This window comes from Homalodisca vitripennis, chromosome 2 (assembly GCF_021130785.1).
Source record: "Homalodisca vitripennis isolate AUS2020 chromosome 2, UT_GWSS_2.1, whole genome shotgun sequence".
NCBI classification, from domain to species: domain Eukaryota; kingdom Metazoa; phylum Arthropoda; class Insecta; order Hemiptera; family Cicadellidae; genus Homalodisca; species Homalodisca vitripennis.
This window is the reverse complement of record NC_060208.1, coordinates 26,831,582-26,859,320: the sequence shown is the minus strand read 5'-3', so window position 1 is coordinate 26,859,320 and position 27,739 is coordinate 26,831,582. Positions and strand designations below refer to the sequence as shown.

At 32.6% G+C, this 27,739-nt stretch overlaps 1 protein-coding gene across 1 annotated transcript; it reads left to right on the top strand.

Moving 5' to 3' along the window:
- On the top strand, nucleotides 1-26,682 carry LOC124353718 (neuropeptide CCHamide-2 receptor-like). Its single transcript, XM_046803689.1, has 2 exons — nucleotides 1-103; nucleotides 25,158-26,682. Exon 2 carries the CDS (start codon nucleotides 25,158-25,160, stop codon nucleotides 26,262-26,264), a length of 1,107 nt encoding a protein of 368 aa, XP_046659645.1. The 5' UTR covers nucleotides 1-103; the 3' UTR covers nucleotides 26,265-26,682.
- Nucleotides 26,683-27,739: the final 1,057 nt, after the last annotated feature.

Sequence of the window (27,739 nt, the reverse complement as noted above, 5' to 3'; positions counted from 1 at the left end):
TGTGTGGGTGTGTGTTGGTCTGACTGACGACTGCTAACACATCTTGTGTTCAGTGTTGTCCAGACCTTCTAGTCGACAAGATCATCTTAGAACCTTCATCAAGGTTGGTTATCGTGTTTTATGAACCTTTATCCAACAATGGAAAAAAAGGATAATAACCAAATTTTTAGTCTCATTATAAGAAACAATGTTATGTATTCTAGGGATAGTAATAATACTTATTAACTTAAATTTAATTTTTGTGAATTTCGTTAAATATAAAAAAAAATAATTTTTTATTTTGCTATATTTCTTTAATAATCTCTTGTATCTGATCCAATGCTCTTAATTGTTTTGCTATTTTAAATCATTGTGTTATATTAACTTCTTTCAAGACTTGGGTTCGTCTTTAATTTCATTATTTATTATTTTGTATCATTATTTGTATTATTTTCATAATAATAATAATATTAGTAAGGCTCAAGATTACAAATTATTTTTTAATAACTGTAAGAGTGCCAGAAACGGAGAATATGTTTTCCGCTGTATCTACTATCTATACTTGTATTTGTAAATTGGCTGCTGCCGTTGGAAAATAATAAAATAATAAAAATATATCTGGTTTGAAAATGATGTTTCCATTATAATAAAAACAAAAAAGTTTATCAACAATAGTGCTCTATCATTGAGTAAATTGGAAGACTAACATACAGAAATACATATTTTACATTGAATATGAATGATAATCGGTGAATGAAGCAGTGATGGGGAGGGGGGAGATATAGGAGTGTATTCCCTTTGAAATTTCAAGATCTGTCTATTACATATTTCATATTCCATACATTTACACTCTACAGAAATCTTTTGGTCCTAAAATAAATCAACTTTAGATCCTTACATGATTTTTGTTATGCTATTGGAGTGCAATCTTGTCAGTAGTTAAGGTTACAGTTTCCTACCAAGTTTTCTACCGTTCCTACAACAACAGTTTTAGTCCAAACAATGGAAATTTTGCTTCTAGCTATAGAGTATTTCCTTAGAGAAACTCAGATTAAATGGAATGCTCTTTTCCGATGTTCTTAACTAACATATGCAAATTTATCATTATGCAGTTGATAATCGTATTGGAGGTAAGAATTTTGTGCTGAAGTTTGCAAGTTTCTTTCTAAATAAGGACAATGAATTCACAAGGAGGGGTAGTTACAGACTATACACACATAATTGGAAATAGAAATATATATATATATAATATGTGTTTATTTCTTTGAAATAATAACTAAAAGTAATTCACTTCATATAATATATAATTATATTATTATTATTATTAATATTATTAGGCTTATAAGACGATACAAATCTTCAATTTTTAAGAATTAAGACATGTTTATCTCTTATTATGTTATACAATATTTTTATTATTACACTTAGTTATCAATATAAATACCTATTCTACGTTTTTATTTAGAAACAAGTTATAAACCTACAACATTTTAAAAACTTTTAAAGCAAACATACACATAAGAAACAAACAAACAATAAAATTATTCATTATAACGTAGAGAAATAGGAAAATTATAAAAATGTTAATTACTGATTAATATAAAACTTGATGTCTGGTGAAAGATCAAAGATCAGATGACTGCTATCACTTAGCGGAATAGAGGGAACTATAATTAATTCAAATATGTACTTTTCATAGAACTCTCACATTGTATAATATAATTTCCTGATGAGATTATGTTTAAAACTTTCAAGTAATTTATTATTCCATTTTCTCTTCTAAATCTCCATCATAATATGATTCACTACTTCTCAAATCATAAGTGAAGTGATAATAAGTAGAGAGTTTACTCATTTTAGAAATATTAAATTAATTGTGTTCTTTTACAAAATATTTTAAGGACTTAATTGTTTTGAAGACGTTTTATAAAATTTTATTTTCCAGAAATAATAACCCACAAATCAAAATATACATTCCTGATTATTTTACAACTAACAAAGCTCGACTACTATATTTATACTAATATTTTTTAGTGAAAAGCAGAATTTAACTTATTTGCAATGTAATATGTTTACAAAAAGTTAAGTTTGAAATCTATTGTACCAGTAATGTCTAAGAATTTCTCTCCTCATCTCCGTAATTCTTTCAATAATTACATACATTTTTCACAATTTTTAGACGGGACAATTAAGCATTTTGCTCATTTACTTTGAGGTCATTTATCTTGTATCACCAAATAACATTGTTATCATTACAAAAATTGGTATAAGAATTAAACCTAAAACCTAATTCATTAAAATAAATTATTTTATTTTATTCTATTAACATGTTTATTATGGTGCATGTATTACATCAGTAATGTGAAGGAAACAGGATTTTTCCGGACATTTCCTATTGTTCTGTGATACAAAAAAATCAGTAACACTACATTTCGAGATCTGCAATCTGATCTCTTCTTCAGGTAAATAACTAACCTAACACAATTAAAAACTAGGTTAATATAAACAAATCATACCAGAGTTGTGATACGCATAAGTCAGGAATCACAACCATTATGTTGTGAGTCAGCTTCACTAACTAAATCATGCACTTAATACCATACAAAACAATACTAAAGCTGAACTACAGAATACAGGTCACAATAGGTCTGCATTTGTCGACCAACCACCTACAACTGACCAGAGGGCCAATAGTAAATGGCAATTGTCATGACGGAAACAAGATGGCGGCAAAAAAATAGGGAACGGGAGTGGGCCTTTTTTATTGTTGGTTCATGCTAAATAAATTTCTTAAAACCATACTGTGACTCCGCATTGGTTTACTACAAATATCTAATCTGTTTGATACTTTTGGTTTTCTTTTCGATTTGTTTTTCAGAATTGGCAACCAAAGCGGCCTAATCTAAACTGATGGTAGACTGATCGGTTGGTCTGCCAATATAATGTACAAAGTCTAGATTAGTTCCCTTTTAAAGAAATGAGTTTCCCAATGTATTATGCCCAATTTATATGGTGGTCTTTGGAACAACAATGGTGTGCAATTTTAGACTTTTCTGATAGACCCTTTCTTGTATTTTCTTTGTGTTCTTTTATCATTACATATAATACATTGTTTTGTCTCTCTTATATATTCCCTGGTGCATATCTCTTGTCATAGTGATGATGTTAGCAACATATCCTATTGCTTGAGAAATATTATAACTAAATATGATTGTGACAGAAGCAACTAGCATGTGCTGTACTCAAGCAACAGTGAAGATGTTAGCAACATATCTTATTGCTTGAGAGGTATTATAGTTCAACATGATCGTGGCAGAAGCAAATACCATGAGTTGTGTAGATGTTGCAGTGAAGATGTTAGCAACATATCTTATTGCTTGAGAGGTATTATAGTTCAACATGATTGTGGCAGAAGCAAACATCATGAGTTGTATAGATATGTTGTATATATAATGAGTTGGTCTCGTATATGTGTATATATATATATATATATATATATATATATATATATATATATATATATATATATATATACCAATAGCAACCAAACTTTACTATCTATTAAATGGTGGTACAAGATAAATAACCTTAAAGTAAATGAGTAAAATGTTTCATTGTCCCATATTCAAATTGCGGAATATTTTACGTTATGTTATGGAAATAATTATGGAGGAGAAATTCTTAGACATTACCAATACCTTATATTCCAAACATAACTCCTTGTTTCTTGAGGTATTGTTATATGCTGAAGAGTCCTCAGGATGTTTATTGTCACAGGCCCTTAAGAGAAATAGAATTTCCGATCCTGATTATGTCCTCGGTTTCAACCAAGAACACAAGTTTCCCTAATAGTTCGACTATTAAATTAGTAACCTTTTTAATGATCAGTTAATCTTGTATATAAGAGTACATAATGCACCTATGTCGATTCTCCATATTTTTCATCTCGTATAAAGCTTGAACTCTTCAAAATCATAATTTAATTAAATCTCTCCATAGACATAAAATTCCATCGAGCAAACTCAGAATGAGATACATGTTAAGTTTCTTCTGTTTTGCAGGATTATATAGATCCTTTACTACCGTTTCATTTACCATGGAATTATGGGTTGTCAAAATGGGTTTAGACTATACCTATTTTAATAAAGGTATTGACATAACTGCATCATCAACTCAGTGCATTTACATTCCTCTCTACACTCATAATATTTCTGATGTTAATAGACACCAAACCATTACAATTCTCAATTATAGTCCAAAACAGTCGTGATAATTTTAATCATCTGAAACTTGTAAAGTTTCGTTTTAAAATAAATTGATTTTTAGTATCCAACCACATATATTAACAAATCACATAACACTACCTTGTTTCCTGTAATCCTTTATCATTATCAAAACAATCTAGATTACAGCTGTTTGCGAAGGTAGCTCATCTTGTTATTACTGAATCATAAAAGGACAAACAGTGTGATCTTGCAACAAACATTTTACCTGTATTATCTGTTGTTGAACTATAATAGGCAGCACATGTACAAGTATACTCAGTCATTCCAATGTACTTGTACGAGTGCTGTATATCATAGTTCAACAACATCATGTAGCTTCAAGTTCAGATTGTTTATAATTTTTTTTTTTAATCAGATAAATATGTTAAATAAGAGATAAACTTTTCATCTCTTAACTTGTTTTTGACATCAAGATTTTGGCTTGAGGCCATCAAGAAAACTGTAACTTCTGATTTTAAGTTAAACAATCTAGCAAGTATATTGCCTTTGGACAACCAAAAAACCTAAGTGTGATTAAGTAGATTTACTTGATTGTTGTTTAATTCTTGACACAATGTCTTAAAAACTCTATTGTTTAAAGCCTAGATTTAACATAACTTGCTAGTATAATTGCTTTTTTTAAAGCAACATTGAGTATCTCAGGTAGATTTTAACAGGCTAAAGCTTGTCTGTGTATGTTACAATGAGAACCAATTATATTAGAGTTGCTTTTTTGGCCAGTTCTCTAAATCCTGACGGGGAACCTGTCATAACTTGACCAGAGTACATATTCTGAAAATTTTCTCCCAAGAAAGGTCATTAGCTGCTATGAAGATATTAAGGGCAGAAAATGTATCAAAAGCTTTAGTTGTAATTTCTGGAGATTTTGAGATGAACATTTCAAAAATGTTTTTCTTCAACAAATCTCCATTAAATAAATCAATTACTTAAATTATAAATTAAGACCTTTTACAAGTATTTACATCAGTATTGCAGCACAACTACAAGTCTAGATATACTTTTAAATATAGATATACTATAAATTACAGATAAACTATTACATTTCAAATTCATATTCTTTTATAATTTGATAATTTTTGTATGTAAAGGTGTAAAAAGAGTTGTTAAAATAACGCCATAAATTAGTTAAAATAAATTACTTCAATTAAATGACAATTAAAAGATTTAAAACAATGGAATTAATCAACAAAACTAAAATTCAACAATTAATACAATATTTATAAATAAACTAATAATAACCACAAATAAATAATAACAAGAGGTTATAGACTAATTTAAAATAACAAGAAAAAAGCAAATGTAAAGAGTTGAGACAAAAACAACATCAATGAGTAAACTAACTCCAAAATACCCCAAAGGCTGTAAAAAGGATTAACCACTACCACACATAAAGCTTTTTTTCTGAAAATTGAGTCAGGATATTTATCAACCAATTATATTATTTTATTGAAAATTGGCCGTGTTGAAATTAAAACAGTAACTGGGCATTTTTTGAAATGTCGAAAGAAGGTTTTATTGCTCCTGGCTATTATTATTGTGTTTACTATCTCTGACTTTTGTTGTTGCCAGATGTACAAATAAAACAGTGGTGTTATGAAATATGGAGGTGGCCACGGATCTGGGTTGATTAGTCTTATTTTTTATTATTTTAATACACTGATACCTCCCTTGAAAACCTTTGCCCCCAAAGGGGGTGTGTGTCCCCGACTGGCAACTGCTGAAGTACGTAATGTTTGACCTCTAACTTGTATTTGCAATAGATCTCTTGTTGTTGAAAGATTACTGGTAAATAAACAACTAGTTTACGTGTCATCAGCTCTGCAGTTCTGGTTTATAAGAGTCAATACCACACCTTTGGAGAGTTTGCTAGACACAATAGTCCAAACAAAAAAAACATCTCTTATCTGAAATTGATATCTCTTATCTGATTTCCCTTATTTTCAAGTATGCACTTTTCTTCATACTTATATACATATCATCGGCATCCCATCTTAAATCTATGAGCCAGTTTAAAGTACCTGTCAATTATGCTATAAAAGAGTCACTTCTTGTTTGTCTTTTGTTTAGGTTTAGTAGGTTAGGTGAGGCTGAGACATAGTTTTGTGTAACTCCCAAAATGTTTTTGTTATAACAGCTGTTGCCAATTAAAATCCTAGTTATTTTTTTAAAATTTATATCAGATTTTAACGACTGGAGTAACTTTGGCAACACCTGATACATTTTTATGCCTATGTGTTCTGGCTTTCTTTCAAACAAGATAAGAATGAAGAGAGTGTATTGTGTTTTATAGAGATGGACTGTTTATACTCAATCTTTTCTTGGCGCTTGGGTTCAAGGTTTGACAGAAACATTCCTGTTGGTTATGACTTACTTTTATGCTTTCACCAACATATTCGATTTTTTTTTTACTTTGATGGATTTTTACTTTAATCAAATTTATGTTTTGGACCTACTTCTTCCAACATGCAAATTAGGGTGGAAAATATTTGGTCTTGAGAGAAAAAGTTGTATGCTGGTATAAGATTTGAATTTACTCAATAGTTTATCAATTCAGAAAGTACTTGGTATGTTTTATACTATAGCCGATCTTTTATATAAAATTAGTACTTTTGTGGATTGATAAAGTACTATAAATCTATAACTATTGAGACATTATAGGTCTTTTGTAGGAGAGCTGATGATTTTATTAAAAATTGTGTATTGAAAAGTCTTTTTAGATTAAGTTTTGTTAGTGTCTGTGATCTGCCATCTTCTAGTCATATTTTCATGCATTTAAGTGATTGTATATAATTACAAAAAAATGAAACTACACAAAAGAGCCAACTTTGAAGGAGCCGTTCTAAGAATTAAGAGGTGTTAGATTAAGATTGAATAGTGTTATGGAAAAGTACTCATCACACAAATCAAATAATATGATTTTATATAAATATTTTTTTAAATTTATTACACAAAGTGAAAAGATTTTAATAAGAAACAAAAATCAAAAGTGTAAGAGAGAAAGTACTATTTTTGGGTTTAAAAGTAATTCTGTGGCAGCAAGAAAATCATTGACTTTTCTGAGACAGCACTTCTATCAAGACCATATATTATTTCCTGATCCTAAGTGCAATCATCTGGCAGGTTTTATTGCTTGTAAAACACATTTCCAAACAAATGTCCAGTTTTAATATGTTACATAATAATTGCACACAGACTGTCAGAAATCGTAATGCCGAGAATCATATAATTTCTTTGTTTGAAGGTTATTTTTGACGATGGAAGGATTGTGAAGGAAACAGGATTTTGTGTTTCAATTGTGACTGATTGTTACAATTGTTTCACTGAACGATGGCAAATGTCCGGAAAAATCATACCATGTTTGACATCATTTTTAAATCACATGTATTGATGTTTCAATACTTTGTATAAGCACATAAATTTGGCAAAGCAGAATGAATGAATAATTTCTTTATTTTCACATGAAGTACAGAGGCGAAACAGATAACGTTAAACTCTAGACCTCAGTCAAGATCTATAATTGTCATATAAAAAAATTAACAAGTCAATAGATTTTCAACTCAATATTTAACTAGAGCATAAATAATAAGGGAGTGATGGGAAAGTTTTTGATAGAACTAAGAGGGTTGAGAGTACAAAAATTATAGACTAGTGACTAAGGTAATATTAACCTTAAGATTCTCTATTAAGAGCTGTATTTTTACCAGTCACTATAACTCATTAAAATTAAACATGATTAACGAACATTACATTCTTTGCTGTGACCGTTTTTACATTTTTATCTCTTAGAACAATAAACTGAAAATCGTACATTGCACTTAGTTCAAAAAGGACCTTTGGACTTGCTTCCAGAGTGAGAGGATATTCAGGATATAAGTTTGGTGGTAGAGATCCATAAGGAGGATCAATGTTCCAGCCCCTCCAGTAAAAGCAGACAGGGGGGTACTCAAGGGGGATGAGTCATGTGTAATAAAAATTACCTTGAGCCTTAAGAACAATGATAAACCTTGTGGAGTTTTATGCTCTTGTTTTTATCTTAGCCTTATGAGAGATGTCTCATTTTAAAGATATAATTAATATGTATCCAAATACTTTGTAGTAAAGTATTTTGTTAAGTGTATATATTTGAAAAATTTTTTATATTTAAACAATGAAATTCAACAAAATTTGAGATTTTTTTTCTGAATAGCCTATAAAAATTGCACAAAACTAAAAAGCGTTTGAATGCATATTAATTATATCTTCAAAATGAGATATCTCCTGTTGGAAAAACTCAAGGTCATTTACTACAGCCAGTTCTTAAGTCAATGCTAGCAACTGCCTTTAGCACTTAGGATACCTACCAAAAGTTATCTCCACAGGAGACTTATCTATCGATCCACTTTTGCACCCCAATATCTCAATATCTACGGTACGTGATTCATAGGGTTGTCCATATTTGTGACACTTTGAGTTTGCTGTACCCAGTGAAGGTTCAACTGGAAGGTATAAACCAGGCAAAGTGAACCTTCCTGGGGTTTGCTTTAACTATACCAGCAAACGAGCTCCTCATGCATATGAAGAACGGGGCGATCAAGTCAGGCGGAGAGAAAGAGTGGGGGCAGAGCCAAGCAGTACCGATAAATCCCGAAAATTCCTGACAAACACTGTACATGCGGCTGATAGCGACCTCAGTTCGGAACGGTTCTGATTTCTATTATCTTACGAATTAATGAGTCGTTTTATATTTGAATTAATGAGTCGTTTTATATCCGAACATATCTGCAAAACATAGAAATTATATCAAATTAATTATATTAATATTGAACTTTCTTTATAACTCCAAAGACACTTTACAAAATGTGAGATGGTGCACAACGAATAACATGTTATAATCTCATCATATTTTGCATATAGGCTTAAAATGACGGTAAATATATTTTTTTGTGCTATTGGAATATATTCAAATTAATAGGGCAAAAGCAACATATTATAATATGGAGTCCTTAATTGGTAGTAAATAAATTAATAATTACGCTACAAAATCTGCAATAAACTAAGGGGATTAAAAAAGAAACTTGCGAGTAAATATTCAACCAAAAACATAATTTTGAAATATGACAAAATCAATGAAAACTACTTGACTTAAATACCTAACATAGCACGTGATATCATTAATAAATACAAAATTTTCCTAATTATATTATATTACTGTAACTGACAAATTCAGTTACAGTTACATATATGAGCATATGTTTGGTTTACAATTTTAAACACTTATATTTATGTAAGAAATATTACACTTATATTACAGAATTATTTATGTAATACAGATGATGAAAATAATTTAGTCCTACTGATCTCTAATGCTACGAATATACAGATTTATGATAAAATTACAATTACACTAATTTATAGTGTAATAGACATCTGTGGCATGTCCTTTGATATCTTATCGTATTTTCTTTTGAGAACTTTAGTAGGTATTTGAAACACTTTGATAAGTATTCATATTTTAATAACCTCAAATTATTACTATCAAGTTTTAACTCATAGCAATAGAAATAGATTTCTCTGTCCGTTTGTTGGATATATCTAGAATGAAAAATAAACTATAGACTTGAAATTGTGCATGCAACTTCGACCAAGCCTGATATGTGTCATGTGTCGTCTGGCGTACGCGATTATAATGCTGATCTGATCTATAGTACATGGCAATTATCGAATAATTTCTAACTAATAGTAATGTAACCTACAAATTATATTTATTTGATTAAGGCAGTTGGAAAATGCAATGAACCAAATATAATGTTACGAAACAATTTTATTGATTTACATTTTAATACAAAAGATGCAATTAAAAAACTCAACTTAATTGTTGATTTTGTATTTTGGAGACCCTGAAGATCATTATTTAACTACTATGCTAAGAACACAAGTCTCGAATGTTTTGAAAAGTTTAAATGTTTTCAAGCATGAATGCTTACAATCACATTTGAGTGACTAAGAAAATTAAAAAAAAAAGTACAATTAAATTGAGAATTCACTTGTAAACAAACAAATTTCTAAATTTTGCGAGTAGGGCTCTTTTTAATCCTCCTGGATGTTTAATCCACCCTCGAATGTTTTCTAGCTACGCCACTGAATGTAACGAGGTTACTTTGTTACATTAGACTTCCTTACGTCTTTTTGGGTCTTTCGATGCTCCGTTGTATTGGTTTATTTGTAGACAAGATTAATTGCCTGTCATTAATTACGTTGTAAAATCAAGGTTTAATGAAATAAATTTAATTGCGATGCATCCTGCAGCATCCAGCTTTGAAAATGTAATATATATGTATGTTGAGAAAACTCTTGAGAAATATAATGATGTCAATAGATCATGGTAATAATACCAATGCCATCACATCCAATGTCCCATTTAGGAATTTCGCTGAAGATCACATTGGATATCACAGAGGAGATGATTTTTTGGAACAAGGGTCAAACTTAACATTAAACAGATTTATTCACAATGAGGCTTATGTTGTATTCAAACTTGAGAACAATGTACAATTTTAAGAACTTTGAAAGATTACTCTAAGCTTGATGACTTTAACTCTTCAAGGCTTGATCGCCCCATTCTTCATATGCATGAGGAGCTCGTATACCAGCAATGGGTAATGTAGCAATCTAGCACTTGCAACAAAAGCATGAAATACCAGGCTTTCTCTGAGGTTCATTTAACTTATGGAGTGTTATCAAAAGAAATCTCAGTTACTTCATTTGACCTAATAATATATGTCTATTGAAAATAAGTGGTCTGTCCTAGAGACATGGTAATAATGTCTTGTGGTATTTATGGCTTTCAAGAAAACTCTTGAGAAATATAATGATGTCAATAGATCATGGTAATAATACCAATGCCATCACATCCAATGTCCCATTTAGGAATTTCGCTGAAGATCACATTGGATATCACAGAGGAGATGATTTTTTGGAACAAGGGTCAAACTTAACATTAAACAGATTTATTCACAATGAGGCTTATGTTGTATTCAAACTTGAGAACAATGTACAATTTTAAGAACTTTGAAAGATTACTCTAAGCTTGATGACTTTAACTCTTCAAGGCTTGATCGCCCCATTCTTCATATGCATGAGGAGCTCGTATACCAGCAATGGGTAATGTAGCAATCTAGCACTTGCAACAAAAGCATGAAATACCAGGCTTTCTCTGAGGTTCATTTAACTTATGGAGTGTTATCAAAAGAAATCTCAGTTACTTCATTTGACCTAATAATATATGTCTATTGAAAATAAGTGGTCTGTCCTAGAGACATGGTAATAATGTCTTGTGGTATTTATGGCTTTCAAGAAAACTCTTGAGAAATATAATGATTGTCAATAGATCATGGTAATAATACCAATGCCATCACATCCAATGTCCCATTTAGGAATTTCGCTGAAGATCACATTGGATATCACAGAGGAGATGATTTTTTGGAACAAGGGTCAAACTTAACATTAAACAGATTTATTCACAATGAGGCTTATGTTGTATTCAAACTTGAGAACAATGTACAATTTTAAGAACTTTGAAAGATTACTCTAAGCTTGATGACTTTAACTCTTCAAGGCTTGATCGCCCCATTCTTCATATGCATGAGGAGCTCGTATACCAGCAATGGGTAATGTAGCAATGTAGCACTTGCAAACAAAAGCATGAAATACCAAGCTTTCTCTGAGGTTCATTTAACTTATGGAGTGTTATCAAAAGAAATCTCAGTTACTTCATTTGACCTAATAATATATGTCTATTGAAAATAAGTGGTCTGTCCTAGAGACATGGTAATAATGTCTTGTGGTATTTATGGCTTTCAAGAAAACTCTTGAGAAATATAATGATGTCAATAGATCATGGTAATGATACCAGTCTGCCATCACATCCAATATCCCATTTAGGAATTTCGCTGAAGATCACATTGGATATCACAGAGGAGATGATTTTTTGGAACAAGGGTCAAACTTAACATTAAACAGATTTATTCACAATGAGGCTTATGTCGTATTCAAACTTGAGAACAATGTACAATTTTAAGAACTTTGAAAGATTAAACTCTAAGCTTGATGACTTTAACTCTTCAAGGCCGTAGAGGACATTTTCTACAACCATGAAGATTTTAAGCCTTTCATTAGCATAAGACAAGGACGTAGCCTGCGAGGAGGTCCAAGGGGTCCGAACCCCCCAAGTTTCCACTTTTTTCAATTACATTTTATGATTATTATTATTTCAATAATTCAGTATTACTGACATGTACTGCTAAAAGATCGTTCTCAATAACGGGTCAAGAACTTTTTAATAATAATAATAAATGTGTTTATTTTTCTAATTCAATTCATGTAAATAGAATATACAATATACAGCTTGAGAAAAATATACCAACCCCCCCCCCAAAAAAAAAAAACAAATGTACTTGTGTGGGAATCATCATCAGCTTCTTAATTAAAAGAAAGAAAAAATAAGGAGCAAACCCAAGTTCTACGATAACAATATAAAAATACAAACAAATTTAATTGTAAACAAACTGAAATCACCCTAAATCATTAAAGTTACACAGGTTAATTGGAGAAATCCAACCTTTAATCCACCTTTAATATAAAAACATGCATTTATAAAGTAAGAATAAAATATTTTTACTGAACAACTAAATATAAATTTTCAACATATTCAACACTTTTACTCAACAATCAAACTTTCAGTATTTAATATATATGTATATATATAAGTATTTAATATATATATATATATATATATATATATATATACATATGTGTGTGTGTGTGTGTGTGTAGATCTATTACATTTAATTTCACTTGGAATTTAATTTAAATCTTAATTTAGAACTTATAATTTAAAGAACAAGATGGTGCCTTACTCTCTGTCCACTACGGGAAAATATCAATTGTCTGGACCCCCTTCTTTTTTCCTGGCTAAATTCTTGGAGTAAGATGAATTTATTAAAGGTCTACCATTGAAATAGTCCATGATTTGTCGTGAATTACCCCAGTATTATAACATTATGAGGTTGATAATTTTTTACCTCTATGTATATGAAAATAAAGAACAAGGGTACCATCTAAATGTTATGAAGGTCTTGCTGCACCCAATCATAAAATGTAGGCCTTCTTCATGTTCCGTTATTGCAAGATTTATAGCATTCTACAATTACCACAAATGAGTCCAATTACCACTACAGCATTGCTGCACTTCCAGTGTAAATTCACTTGTATTTTGTTTATTTTGTATCTAGTGGAAATTTACTCTACTGGAATATTCCTCACCGTACACTCTAATGCTTTATTTACTGCATAATATAAAGTATCTAGTCAGGCTATACAAAAATATTGGTGCAAATGATAACTTGCTATCATTGATGCTTTTCTCTCAGCATAAAAATAGAAAAATCCATACATTTCTAATATTAATTATGTGGAGTATTAATTAGTTTGAATAAAATGGATTATCAAATTAATCATTATCTACTCGTAACATACATATGGTGAAAAGTCGATTTATTTTGTTTTTTCTGGTAACAAACTGATACGTATTTTAAATACCTGATTATGATTTAAGAGGATTAAATTAGCTGGCTGTTTATAACAAGTTGACTGAGGCATACACGCCAGTAGCTACTGGTTGGACATGGTAAATATGGTTCTGGATCCACCAGCATAGAATCAGCCTAAGTGAAGGTGTTAAACTATGTTAATATAAGTTTAACACTAGCACACACACATAATTTAACGCATTGACTATACCGACTTACTATTATTCCGACTGTCCTAAATTTGGTACCTGACCAGTGCGGCAGTGAAGGTGTGAAATCTAGTTATTGAAATTAATTTAAAAGTAGCAAAATTGCAATATCTTAAAAGGTTCATATACTAATTCATAATGTCAATCAATATAACATAATGTCAAGGTGAATCCTCGTAGATGTGAACACCTCATATTTGGCAATTTTATGTTATAAACAAGGGGCGCACTGATAGGGGAAGTGAGGGATGAACGGGACCAGTTCCCCCCAAACAGAAAATTTCATAAAAAAAATCTATTGGATAATAGTAAGTTTTCAGCTAAACAGAACAATTATGTTGTAACTTTGAAAAAAAATAGTCATAATAAAATATACAAATTCAAACTTTATAGATGTTTTAATTTACAGAATATACGTCTCTACACATATTGTAATTCAATTTTGTTCCAACCATTAAATATTTGAATTTTATCGTCACGCAGAAACTAAGAAAGTGAGGTACGCTTTTACTATTTCTTGTGGTTTCTACCTGTACCTGGTATGTTCAGTAAACGAACACAAAATGTACTAGTAATGATTTAGAATCATACGTAACAGAGTACATAATTCTAAAATGGTGTAGGTACACATTCAAATTACTGTTACTGCTAAACCCAGGAACGACGGTAACCAAGCAATGTACTCGTACTTGTTTAGAATCATATGTAACAGAGTACATAATTCTAAAATGGTGTAGGTACACATTCAAATTACTGTAACTCGTCTGCTAAAACCCAGGAACGACGGTAACCAAGCAATGTACTCGTACTTGTTTAGAATCATACGTAACAGAGTACATAATTCTAAAATGGTGTAGGTACACATTCAAATTACTGTTACTGCTAAACCCAGGAACGACGGTAAACCAAGCAATGTACTCGTACTTGTTTAGAATCATACGTAACAGAGTACATAATTCTAAAATGGTGTAGGTACACATTCAAATTACTGTTACTGCTAAACCCAGGAACGACGGTAACCAAGCAATGTACTCGTACTTGTTTAGAATCATACGTAACAGAGTACATAATTCTAAAATGGTGTAGGTACACATTCAAATTACTGTTACTGCTAAACCCAGGAACGACGGTAACCAAGTAATGTACTCGTACTTGTTTAGAATCATACGTAACAGAGTACATAATTCTAAAATGGTGTAGGTACACATTCAAATTACTGTTACTGCTAAACCCAGGAACGACGGTAACCAAGCAATGTACTCGTACTTGTTTAGAATCATACGTAACAGAGTACATAATTCTAAAATGGTGTAGGTACACATTCAAATTACTGTTACTGCTAAACCCAGGAACGACGGTAACCAAGTAATGTACTCATACTTGTTTAGAATCATATGTAATAGAGTACTCATAAAATGGTACAGTTAAATGTTCCAGCTACTATTAATGCTAAACGACTCTGATTACCAGGAACGTCAGTAAACATGTAAAGTATCTGTATCATAAAAGTTTTAGCTTTGATCTTGATTTGTGATTTAAATTTAAATATTTTGTACAATAACTTATTAATGTTATAATTAAATTTCGTGGGTCTTTTTCGTTTAAGGGCCAGCACCTTACAAACATACTATACCTGACTGACAGTGCATTTAATAGTTTTTTTTTGTTTTTTGTGTTATTAGTTCGTAGGGCAGTAGTCCAGGTACTACTTCTAGTATAAACTCGTCTTATCTTATCAGTGATAAACGCGCGCCGCTTATCTTTAGCCTGTAATGAAACCTGCGTTAGTTCTGTCTGAGTTTTGTGTTCAATAAAGCGTGGTAAGTTGATCTGGGCTTGGACTTTGCAAGCTCGAGTTAATTTTTTTTTCTAAAAGAGCAAGCAGCGCAAAGCGCTGCGCAGCGGGCAAGCATCGCGTGATCTGAGTTTTGAATAGGCAAGCTAGGGTCTTTTGAGCTGGCCCTTAAACGAAAAAGACCCAATTTCGTTTTAGTTAAATATACTTCATATAAACTGTATTTGTTTCAGAATATTTTAATTATCCCTATATAAATTTCCTTGTGATTGGTCGTAGAGTGGTTTTACTGTAAACTATACACTCAGACTTGATCTTTGTCCTCCTTTTATTAGTTCAAAAGTACTATAAAATAACAATTCTTGAACCTATATCTCAAAATTTTCACGGGGAAAAGCCTATTGATATCATGGGTTTCTATGCTCCCAACTCCCCGGTGTTCCGGACACCCCCCCCCCCCCCCGAGAAGATTTCTGGGTGCGCCACTGGTTTTAACAGAGCTTGTGCAAAATTTCATCGAGGCGAATTTTTGAATAGCGTCAGGAGTGATTATTTGACCACATACGCGCGTCTTACGGGAATTTAATTTAGGCGTATATTTGTCAAATAAGCTATATTCAAATTTTGTTTTAGAGCCTATATGTATTAGAATCGTTTTTGAATTTTTAAGAAACGCCTTCAAATTAGAACTGCAATGTTTACGCACACAATATAAAGAACCAATAACTTCACGGTCTGGACGACAAAGTGACGCTAACCTCACGGTGGTGCTTCACATGGATAGTACAATCTGCGATAACCAAATGCAGTTTAATGAAACATCTAGTAGTGTGCTCAAGTATACTGTTATACAGGTATTTGTTGCGATAATACCGAGAGGAGACTTTTAAAAGTTCTCTGTTCTGCTGTTGCTGAATGTCAAGAAGGGTATAATGATCTTATAAATATTAAATATACTATAAATATGTTAATGTGGATAAATAGCGCCCATAGTTGTAACTCGAAAACAAGAACTGTAAAGAAGGTATCAATGAAAAACCACCAGAATTTATTTTGACATCTGTATGTTGCTGGAGGTCAAGAAGGGTATAATGATGCTATAAATAACAAATATGTTATAAACAATGACAAATCTGTTAATATGGATATATAATACAAACAGTCGTATCTAAAAAACTAGAACTGAAAAGAACTATCAATGAAAAACCACCAGACTTTATTTTGACAGCTGTTATTTTGCTACTAATACTGCATTATAACACTAACTGGCGTTCCTTTAGATGTGGTACACCACTAACGTCCATAACCAGAGGAGAATACAATAATTATTGGCCTTGGCCCTGGTCCCCATAGACATGTACAATACTATTTCGCCAAGTTTCCTCTTGTAGCGCTAGCATTGGTTGGTACGAGTACTACTATGGCTGATAGTTACATATGTCGCCACAAGGTAGCAGCGCTATGTTTTATTTCACATTGTTAGTGAAATATATTAAATTTTGAAATATAATAATGTTGCATTTAGTAAACATACTATACAGTAATATTAGCTATAATAGTAAGTTTAGTACGATGCGTATATATTTTGAGTTAAATAAGGATTTTAATGGAAAAGACAATTTTTCTACTTCCACATTAAATTTATTTAAAAATAAATAAATATTTATTTTTAAATACATTTTTATTTATTAAATAAAAATCAAAGGATACTATGAACAAACTTCAATTCTGTTTATGAAGTATATTTTACGTAAACCTCTTTTGCAAGTTATACTTTAATAAAATTATCAATACTATATAATCGCAACTTTTGAAGGTCACCTTCACCTTGGTGTGATCGGTGACTTATTAAGTAGTAGAGAAGTTTCGGTTTACCCTTTGTTGCTATTTTATTATCAGGTCGACCTGTTACTTCGACTTAGGTACATGTATACGCGATAGGTACGATAATTCATGAACCAGTACAATATACGATAGTTTTTACCGCACCTTGAAAGTAGCCTACGATAATATTGATAAAAAGTTTAAATCAAGCAATATTTTATAAACAAAATTTTGAAAATCTATACTAGTCGGCGTCATATTTTTCCCTTTATCTATATAATTTACAAGGGCGTAGCCAGCGAGGGGATCCAAGGGGTCCAAACCTCCCAAATTTGTATTTTTTTCATTAAATTTTTAGTAAACGATTATTGTTATTTAAATAATTCATTATTACTGATATGTACTGATGCAAGATCATTCTCAACAAAGAAACGGGTCAAGAACATTTTAAGGAATAAAATGGGGCCTTACTCTCTGTCCATTATGGGAAAAATATCAGTTGTCTGGACCCCCCCCCCCCCCAATTTGGTCCTGGCTATGTTCTTAGCAATTTATAAAGAATTTTGAGTAAAACACTACATCAATTATTATTTTATACACACATAAACACATTTGTGCTTTTTCTAAAGCACAAATGTGCTTTAGAAAGCACATTTGTTTACCTATACCCCAATGGTGTTTACATAGCCTAGGATATGTCGGTATAAGTAGAGTTGTGTGTGCTTCCCACAACCTTTCCTCTGAGCGCAAAGACAGACTCGAAAACTAATACCAGTAAATAGTGTCTTGAACAAAAGAATTTGCCGGAAATAGTACAATCAGAGTTAGCAGTAAACTAACGGTAAAAGAAAGCATTGGTGAGTAGATGATATTTATTTTGTTTTATTTTACATTTCAACGGACATCTCCATTTTTACAGTTTTGAACAATAATTAAACAATGAAAGTAAACAACTACAGTGACAAATAGAGCAATAACGATTAATAAACTATTTAAGTGACGAAACGGATATAAACTATGAATAACAATAACGTAATTAATTATTAGTGTACCGTGATTTGAACTATGGAAAACAACGAACAATAACAGCAATAAATTAGCACGAAACAATGAGAATAAAACCATGAATAAACAAGAATAGACAAGAATTAACAAGACACAATATATAAATAACAGCAATGAGAGACGTACAGGTAAAGTATAAGAACGAGTGTCTTCCCTCATTGTGCAACTACTAGGCAGATAACTCATGCAGACCGGCGATCCTCCTCTTGAGCACTGGTAGGCCTATACTGTCCACAAAAAAGTCAACGATGTCGGCGACGCTATTACCAGAACTCTATATCGAAATATATTTTAAAATCTACCTCTACCTTTATTTCTTTATTAATTTACTTGGTACTTTTAGCGGGTTTCTATTATTAACATATTGTTTTGAGTGCGGTTCCCTTTAAAATAAATAAAAATTAGCATTATCCACGTAATAAATAAATTGACATTGGTGCATTTCCAGTTCCAAATGAAACAAGAAAAAGGGTAGGCGTAGCGTAATTAGTTATGTAAATATAACTTAGTATAGGTAAAATGTACATGGTACGAAAATTTTACCCGAAAGTAGATCATTGTTCGATGTTGGTACGATAATAGGTTTTAAAAATCTGGCAACGCTGCTCACCACACTATTACTGTAACTTTACTTAACACACATTGGAACTAATGAACTGAAATCGTAATTTGTAGTCGTTGCTCTGAAATGAGCAAATTAAAGACTGTTGAGAACACCTCATCTGTGCGAAAGCGCCATTTAAATCTTGAAGGCGCCACATACATTTCCAGTCCTCCCAAACAACCTTTAGTCGATGTCTCATGCAGCAATTAGTTCAACAATTGTTGGTCTTGTCGTTTCTTTGTGCCCATAAATTATTTATTTACTGTAGGGTTTCCTTGACATTGATTTGTTACTTTTATTTATTTGTCAAAACTAGTGTCGTATTTGAATTTGTTTGGTGAAACACTATGGAATTTAACATATAACAGCGGAAAATTTATACATCAGATAATGGCGTAGCCAATAGAAAACACATGCTGATTTTCCCATTCACCATCTGATGAGATTATCGATAGCATACCATCGATGATCTGAACTAAAACCTCAAAGGAAAGGGGTTTCTCGTATTATGCTATGAAAAATGAAGGCAAAGTGATAATTTGCTGTTAAAGCCATAGACTACTTTAATAGCCTCAGCCTTCCAGAGAGGACACTGCCGAGTTCAAGTAACATACATTTTGGACCCGGGATTCGTCGAAGTGATTAAGATTTTCTATTGACTATAAGAATATAAAACTTAGAGCATATAAAATCAAATGTGATCCTACAGTTACAGTCAATGGTTTAACCAAGACTACTCACGTTTTATAGTCCCGTAAGAAAAACGATGACCATAAAATCACAAAAAGATAAAAATATTGCAGAATCAAGATTTAATGACAAACTGATTGTTTGTATAAACACGATACATAAGAGGAAAGGCATGTTCAGTACGGCTATTACGTAAGTAAGATGTAACAGGCCCTATTCAGACCATTTCGATCTCTTAGAGCCACAAAAATTAATATTATTGTTATACTTGAATTGGGTTATATCCAAGAAATATTACTATTAAAATTATTGAGCACTTTTCGGATAAAACAAAGAGAAAATGTATTAATACAGTTCTACCAAACTCGGTGAAATTGTCAGTTCTTATTTACTAATCAATTGTTTTGGTTCTTAAAATTAACTCAAATAGTCTATTTAAAGTGTGAAATCAGAAAATATCTCTTATCGTCCTGTATGTTCTTGGTAATCGAACTGACCAATCAAACATCTGAGGATGTCGTAGACGGTTTATAAACTCGTTAAGAAAACTATCGCTTGGATTATTTGGACACATTTGGTAATTAATTAAATCACAAAAATAACATTAAAAATATTACCAATTACTTTAACACTAAATAAAAAAAAAGTAAAGAATGTCTTATTTTACCAGGCGAAGTTAGGGCTAAGAAGCCCTCTCTAACACTTAACCTGGGGACCAACGGCTTAAAGGTGACTTCCGAACCACCACCAATGGCCGGGCAGGCGGGCCGCTTGCAAGGACAGGATCGCTCAGCGGTCACCTGTCCAAGCAGCAGCCACGCTCGGCGTTGCTTGATCTGGTTATCTTGCGATAACCGCCGTACCCACTGCACTGCGCCATTGGCTAAATCATTGTCTTACGTGAATAACGTGTTTTATGTTATTTTATTTTTACACTACAAAATTTAAAACAATAATTTTTGAAATATAAATTAATTTAAATATGTAACTTAGCCTACTCCATTGTGTGTCTATGAACTAAATTCTCTTTTCAACGTGACTACAACATTGGAGAACAATCTTAAGTGGGATATTTTACACCAGTGACATTTGGATTTATTTACTTTGTATTTTTATTTTATTTATTTATTTAAAGAAATAACTGTCCAAAACTATTCGAAAATTTTTATGATTTCCCCGGCAATTCATAATGAGTCCGTGAGTTTTTTTTTTCAGAGAGATGTGACCTTATTACTATACTCTACGCTACGCTATGGTGGAGAGCGTACAAGCTTGCATGAAGCGTACAGCGAAGCTATAATACGAGACATATCAATGCAAACCTGGGTTGTGGTGCGTTGTTGCCGGCGTAAAGGGAGAATAACTAGTGATGGGACAATCGATTGAATCCAAAAATCGAACGATCGTTACTGCTTATCTTTACTTCTCATCTATCTTCCTAGAACATTTACCTTCACGGTTTAATTACATTAACACGTGCTTACACTACGACAGAATGTCAGCGAAAAATAATAATAAAAAAATGCCCACAAACATGATTGTTAATAAATATAATAATAATCAAACACCGAATAACAACCAGATTTAAACAACCGGATCGAAGCGAGACATCGTCGCGTCAGCTGAGATTGAGAAACAGCTGATATGGCAATGTGGGCAAGGTGGGGGGAAGTGGGTGCCACTGCCACAACACTGCCCATAAGGCCAGGCTTGTAATGATGTGTCTTACTAAAGTCAGTTTAATCTACAGACACCCTACCATAGACCACGCCTGGTAGGGAAGTTACTCAATAGCACGGAGTTATTTTAAAAGCTTCTGGCTTGTTATGGCCACAGATGCTTTTTTGACTTATCAGCTTGTTTGATGTTTATCGCGCTTCTAAGCTACTGGGAAAACAGTGTGCTCTATTTTTGGTACTCGTGTCCCACCTGTAATTTTGATATTTATGTTACAATATTTTGTCAAGTCCTGTGATTAACATTTTTAGGCAGCGGTGTTGGTATAATGCGAGTGAGATAGATGATGTAAATTATATTTTTTTTTTTAAAAAAAAATTAATCTAGATATATAACAGTGATTAAATCGCTGTCCAGTTAGACGACAGCTATGCACATATTATTTTTGACCTGTTTTTTTTTTTCAATTCCTCCAACAATACTTTATCTTGCAGATTCTGAAGCAGTGGATTAACACCTTAAATTGTGTTTGTTGTTCAATTACAGCTGATTTAAAACACTGAAACTAAAAACTGCTTAGTGTTAAAGGTCCACATTTGAATAATTAATGTAAAAAGATGTACCTTATTCACAAAACAAAGTAAATCATCAATAAAATTTATCTGAAACATCTCAACTTCTCGATAAAAATGACTTTAAAAGACAATATATTACTTCTCTTGTTTACATAACAAATTTGAACAATACGTTTTTATATTTAATTAATTGTTCACTCATCCGTTCATCAGGTATTAATTTAAAATTTCCAAGATGTACAGCCTACTATAACTAGAAAAACTATTTTTACTTCTAATATACAGAGGAAGAGAATTCAATAATTTTGGACCAATGTAAAAAGACAATTTTTGAATAGGGATAGTCTGAATTTAATTATTACAATGTTTTTCTTGTGTCTTGTATTGCATTGTAAAAGTGATCTAAAACATCAAAATTACTTCTGTTAAAAAAACGTATTTAACACATTTAAAGAGTAATATTTGGAAGCATATTGAAATCAGTCCTACAAAAATGACTGAAAATAAGGATTATTTATTATATACAGTATCTATATTAACAATGGAATGATTTTCATATGTAAAATGAGTTTACGTGGAACATTGGTACTTATGGGATATTTTTGACTTATTATTTCCACATACAATCACTTCGTGAACAGGAATATACGGATCCATATTTTAAAATAAAAAACGCCTTTAAACTCATTTTAATGCTATTAAAAAGTACAATACTCATGTCTTTCATAGATTTTTTTCTGTGTAACCTGTCTTAAAATTTACACAATTTCAAAATATTTGTATTTAACAACCCACAAAAAAATTATTACATACCCTATTCATGCAGCACTAAAACTTGTAAACAATTTTTACAGTTATGCCATTAGTATGGTTTTCAAAGACACTAATAAATAATAAATATTGCATTATTGTGATCAGTATTGTGTTAATAATGTAAAGACATACTGGATTGTAAAGCAGTTGCGTCGCAATAAATAATGTCGGGAGCGGTAAGAACTATCAACTTGACAGTTCAACAATAGAAAATTTTGTCCTGATCTCCAAAAAAGAGAACTGGACACCTTATCAAAAGAAGAACTCACAATATATATGTGAAAATGGTTGCAACATAATAGAACAAGAAGAAAGTACATAAAAACTGTTTAGAAGTTCCCAAAAAACACGAATAGATGCCATAATTTATGTAAAAAGATATTAAATACCGATTTCAAGAGCTAATTGATGCATTAAGAGGCCGGGTCTCCCTCTTAATAGCCCGGGCCACTTTAGTTAGCGATTGTTTACTTTGTGGTATTTTAGTGCGAAACAAACCAGTGCACCAACCAATAATAACTCACCTTCCGTTTGTTTACCCGATTTCTTTATAACTCACACTTTGTAGCTAATGCACAGCCAACGTATCTAATGACGTAAAAAATATTCTGTAGCCATAATAGAAGAATTGTTCAATACAATAAGAAGTCCATAAAATAGTACTGGGCGAAAGTATTACTCTGCCAAAATGTACTAAAACGGTGAATTTACTCTGTATTTGTATTTTTTAAGATATCACTTTTTATACAGATCTAAAAAAACTATACCTGATGTGCCCAAAGCTCCTTCTCCAACCTAATAACAACACATTACGTCTTTTGTGCATTTTAAAGCTAATGCCCATTTCCCCAAACTGAAAATTATTTCTTCAAATGGGATGAACCACCTCAAAAAAACTATCTTCATGTGACAAAACCAACCAAAGCAACAAAGAAAACTAAAATATGATCACACTGTTCAAAATAGATAACATTTCAACAATGCAAAATTCAAACTACAAACCGTTTTAGATTAAATCAACTAAGTGACCTCTAATTTTTACCATTATTCTTTTATTAAGACCTTAAAAATGAACACGATAGGGTTAATGTTATAAATCTTTTACTCACTCTTACAAACCCTATTGTTTGAAAGTTGTTACTTTGCCAAATCCAAATTTTGCTGTTGTTATTTTGTTCAATGACAGTTTTAGTAACTCTCTGAGTATTTCTTGTAAGGAATAGGGGATATTTTGATCTTTGGAATAAAATTTCTTTCAAATTGAGTGATTTGTTATAATATAGCCTAACTTACACCTTACATTGCACTAGAATTCAAATATTTGGCAGATACCTGTAAATAACAGAGAGCCTTGGAACTCAGGCCTCCGCTTATTGTCATGAAGAAGCTTCCTCGAAGACTATCCAGAAAACATCACAACGTTTTGTAAGGATCATTGACGAGTTAGTGAGTTAGTGACGATTGAGATTATCTTTCTCTTCCCAAGCGAAGGATGACCATTATCATACGAGTTCCAAAGTGGGACCATTAATATCACGGGTTCTCTGCGGGAAGGTTGACACCAAACCCACATTTGGCAGCAGATTTCCAGAACGGCAAAGAAGGTGGTGAAAACGTATAAGAAGAAGCTCAAAACGAACTGTTTACATGGTTTCGACATCTGAGACACCTAGACTACAGAATATTGTGGTTCTAGGTGAAGAGGTATTCTCATTGTCTCATAATCAGATGCATAATTGAGTGCACTACAATGTTTTTGACACGATCTTTAGAGATATCAAAATCTTTAGAGATAGCACCGTGCCTAAGCCTGGTGCTTAGGCACGGTGCTTAGAAGTGATCTCTAACAATTCTTTTTGTTTGTTTGTTATTTTATGCAATAATGGGACACTGTTAATAGTGTCAAAACTGTACCAACAACTATAACTCAACTTGTGTAGGACGACATTAATTAAAGTTCAAGATTTGATTAAACTTTAGTTATCGCTCTTTCACACAGCTCATGGTATATTTTGAGGAATCAATCAAATGCAAAAAAATAATCTGGAGTTAACACATTATGTAATTGTTGCAGATGAACATAACCAATATCACGGAGGCTCTAGTCACCAATTCTACTGTCAACGCCACAAGCACAGTCGAAGAGTACGTTCCCTACTGGATGAGGCTAGAGACGTACATGGTTCCTGTCGTCTTCGCACTTATTTTCATACTGGGTTTTATCGGGAACGGAACCCTGATCCTCATCTTCTTACGACACCGGAACATGAGGAATGTGCCCAATATCTACATCTTCTCTCTGGCTCTTGGAGATCTTCTTGTGATCGTCAGTTGTGTCCCCTTCATCTCGATCATCTACACCTTCGAGTCGTGGCCTTGGGGCGATTACATCTGCAAGATGTCCGAGACGACCAAGGACATTTCCATCGGAGTCTCCGTGTTCACCCTAACAGCCCTGAGCGTGGAACGGTATTTTGCGATCGTCCATCCGATGACCAGGCACATGTCAACTAAACCCTTAGCAATCGTGACGGCCACTGCCATTTGGGTGGTTTCCATCGCATTCGCGATTCCTGCAACCGTATTCTCCCACTGTGCGGTAGAGTTCCTCAAAGAAAAGAATGAATCAATTTTTGTCTGCACCCCTTTTCCCACCAGGGAGCACGGGAGGTTCATGGTTACTTTTCAGTTCTTGATTTACTACTTCATACCGATCATCATAATCGGCATCTTCTACTCGTTGATGGCCAGGCACCTGATGTTGTCCACCCGTTGCCTCCCCGGCGAACACGGGCAGGGTCAGTCGACCCAGATTCAAGCCCGGAAAAAAGTCGCAGTTATGGTCCTGGCTTTCGTGATCATCTTCATCATATGTTTCTTCCCCTTGCGGATCTTCATGCTGTGGGTCTATTACAACGAAGATTGGCAAAACGATTACAACTACTTCTGGCATTACTTCCGCATCATTGGTTTCTGCCTGGCTTTCTTCAACTCTTGCGTGAACCCCATAGCTTTCTACTTTATCAGCAAGGCTTTCCGGAAGTATTTCAACTACTATCTGGTCTGCTGCCCTTATGAGACCTTAGAAGAGTCCACGATCGCAGCCACGAATAGTTCTATCAGCAGGAGACAGAACTCCGTCATGATGACGAGCCTCAAGGACAGTCACGAGAAAACCTAACTGGTCAGCACTGCTGATGTATCTGTTGACTTATTAAGTTACAATGCTAACAATTTTAAGTGGACCTTGATTGCTCTGCTACCACCGTATCAATGGTGAACTTATAATATTCAATACGCTTTTCCTCCTTTTGTAATTTTAGTTCACTTTTCTGCCTTCACTGTAAAGTCAGTTCACAACTTTGTGCCATACACACATTTAATCAAAGATCACCTGGTTTTTAGTGAGTTGGTCTGTTTGTGCTTGATCATTGAATCGATTCAAACGGAGTGCTCTCAATTAGAGAATGATAATGTTCAGCCATATATTTTTTATTGTGAAACAAGAACGTAGCCAGGAGGAAATTAGGAGGGATCCAGACAACTGATATTTTCCTGTAATGGAGAGAGAGTAAGACCCCATTTTGTTCCTTAAAAAGTTCTTGGACGGTTTCTTTGTTGAGAACGATCTTTCAGCAGTACATGTCATTAATGCTGAATTATTTAAATAATAATACTCGTTTACTAAAAAAATTAATAGAAAAATTAAAAATTTGGGGGTATCCGGACCCCTTAACCCCCTCGCTGGGTACGTCTTTGTCGTGAAGTAGATATATTGAGAGGGATTGAAGATACCAGACAGAGTAAACCAAGTGAACACAAAATAAAGAGCATTGCATCATTTTGTATTCGTCTCTTTGATATTTTTTAATTATATAAGTAAATTCACTACCATTAGTTTTAAGGTCTGGAATTCCGTTAATTCACTACCAATGATGTTTGTACTTAAATTAGATTAAATTTTGGTTTTCTTTAGCCAATTGTGTTAGTTAATAATAGTAAATACCTGGAATGAAGTGATTTAACGGAAAAGAACCAACTCGTCTTATCTTATCAGTGATAAACGCGCGCCGCTTATCTTTTGCCTGTAATGAAACCTGCGTTAGTTCTGTCTGAGTTTTGTGAGTTGATCTGGGCTTGGACTTTGCAAGCTCGAGTTAATTTTTTTTTTTAAGAGCAAGCAGCGCAAAGCGCTGCGCAGCGGGCAAGAATCGCGTGGTAGTGAATTAACGGAAAAGAACCTAAATTTAAAATGTTTCCATTAATTTTTAAAACGTTAACACTAATTATAGCTAATTATTATTCTTAGCTTACAATACACACATAAAATTTGTAACGGTTTAATACTAACAAAATATGTGATTGCTGTTTTCTAAACTTTGAGAACAACATACACAATATTGTCTTTGTTTCTCTTTTTTTTAGTTGGAAAAGCTAACTTTATTGAATGGGCCCCTCGAACTACGTTGTACGTCGAAGTACACAAAGCAACGTTGTAAACACATTCTGCATTAATTTGTTGTAAAATACCATGTTCACATGGATGAAGATTTGAACGTTTGTAACAGTTGTAACGTTGCTACCGAAGATAAGAAAAGAATCTGGATAATGCAAGGGATGCAGGGAACCTATCGAAAATAAACAAGGCTGTTCCTG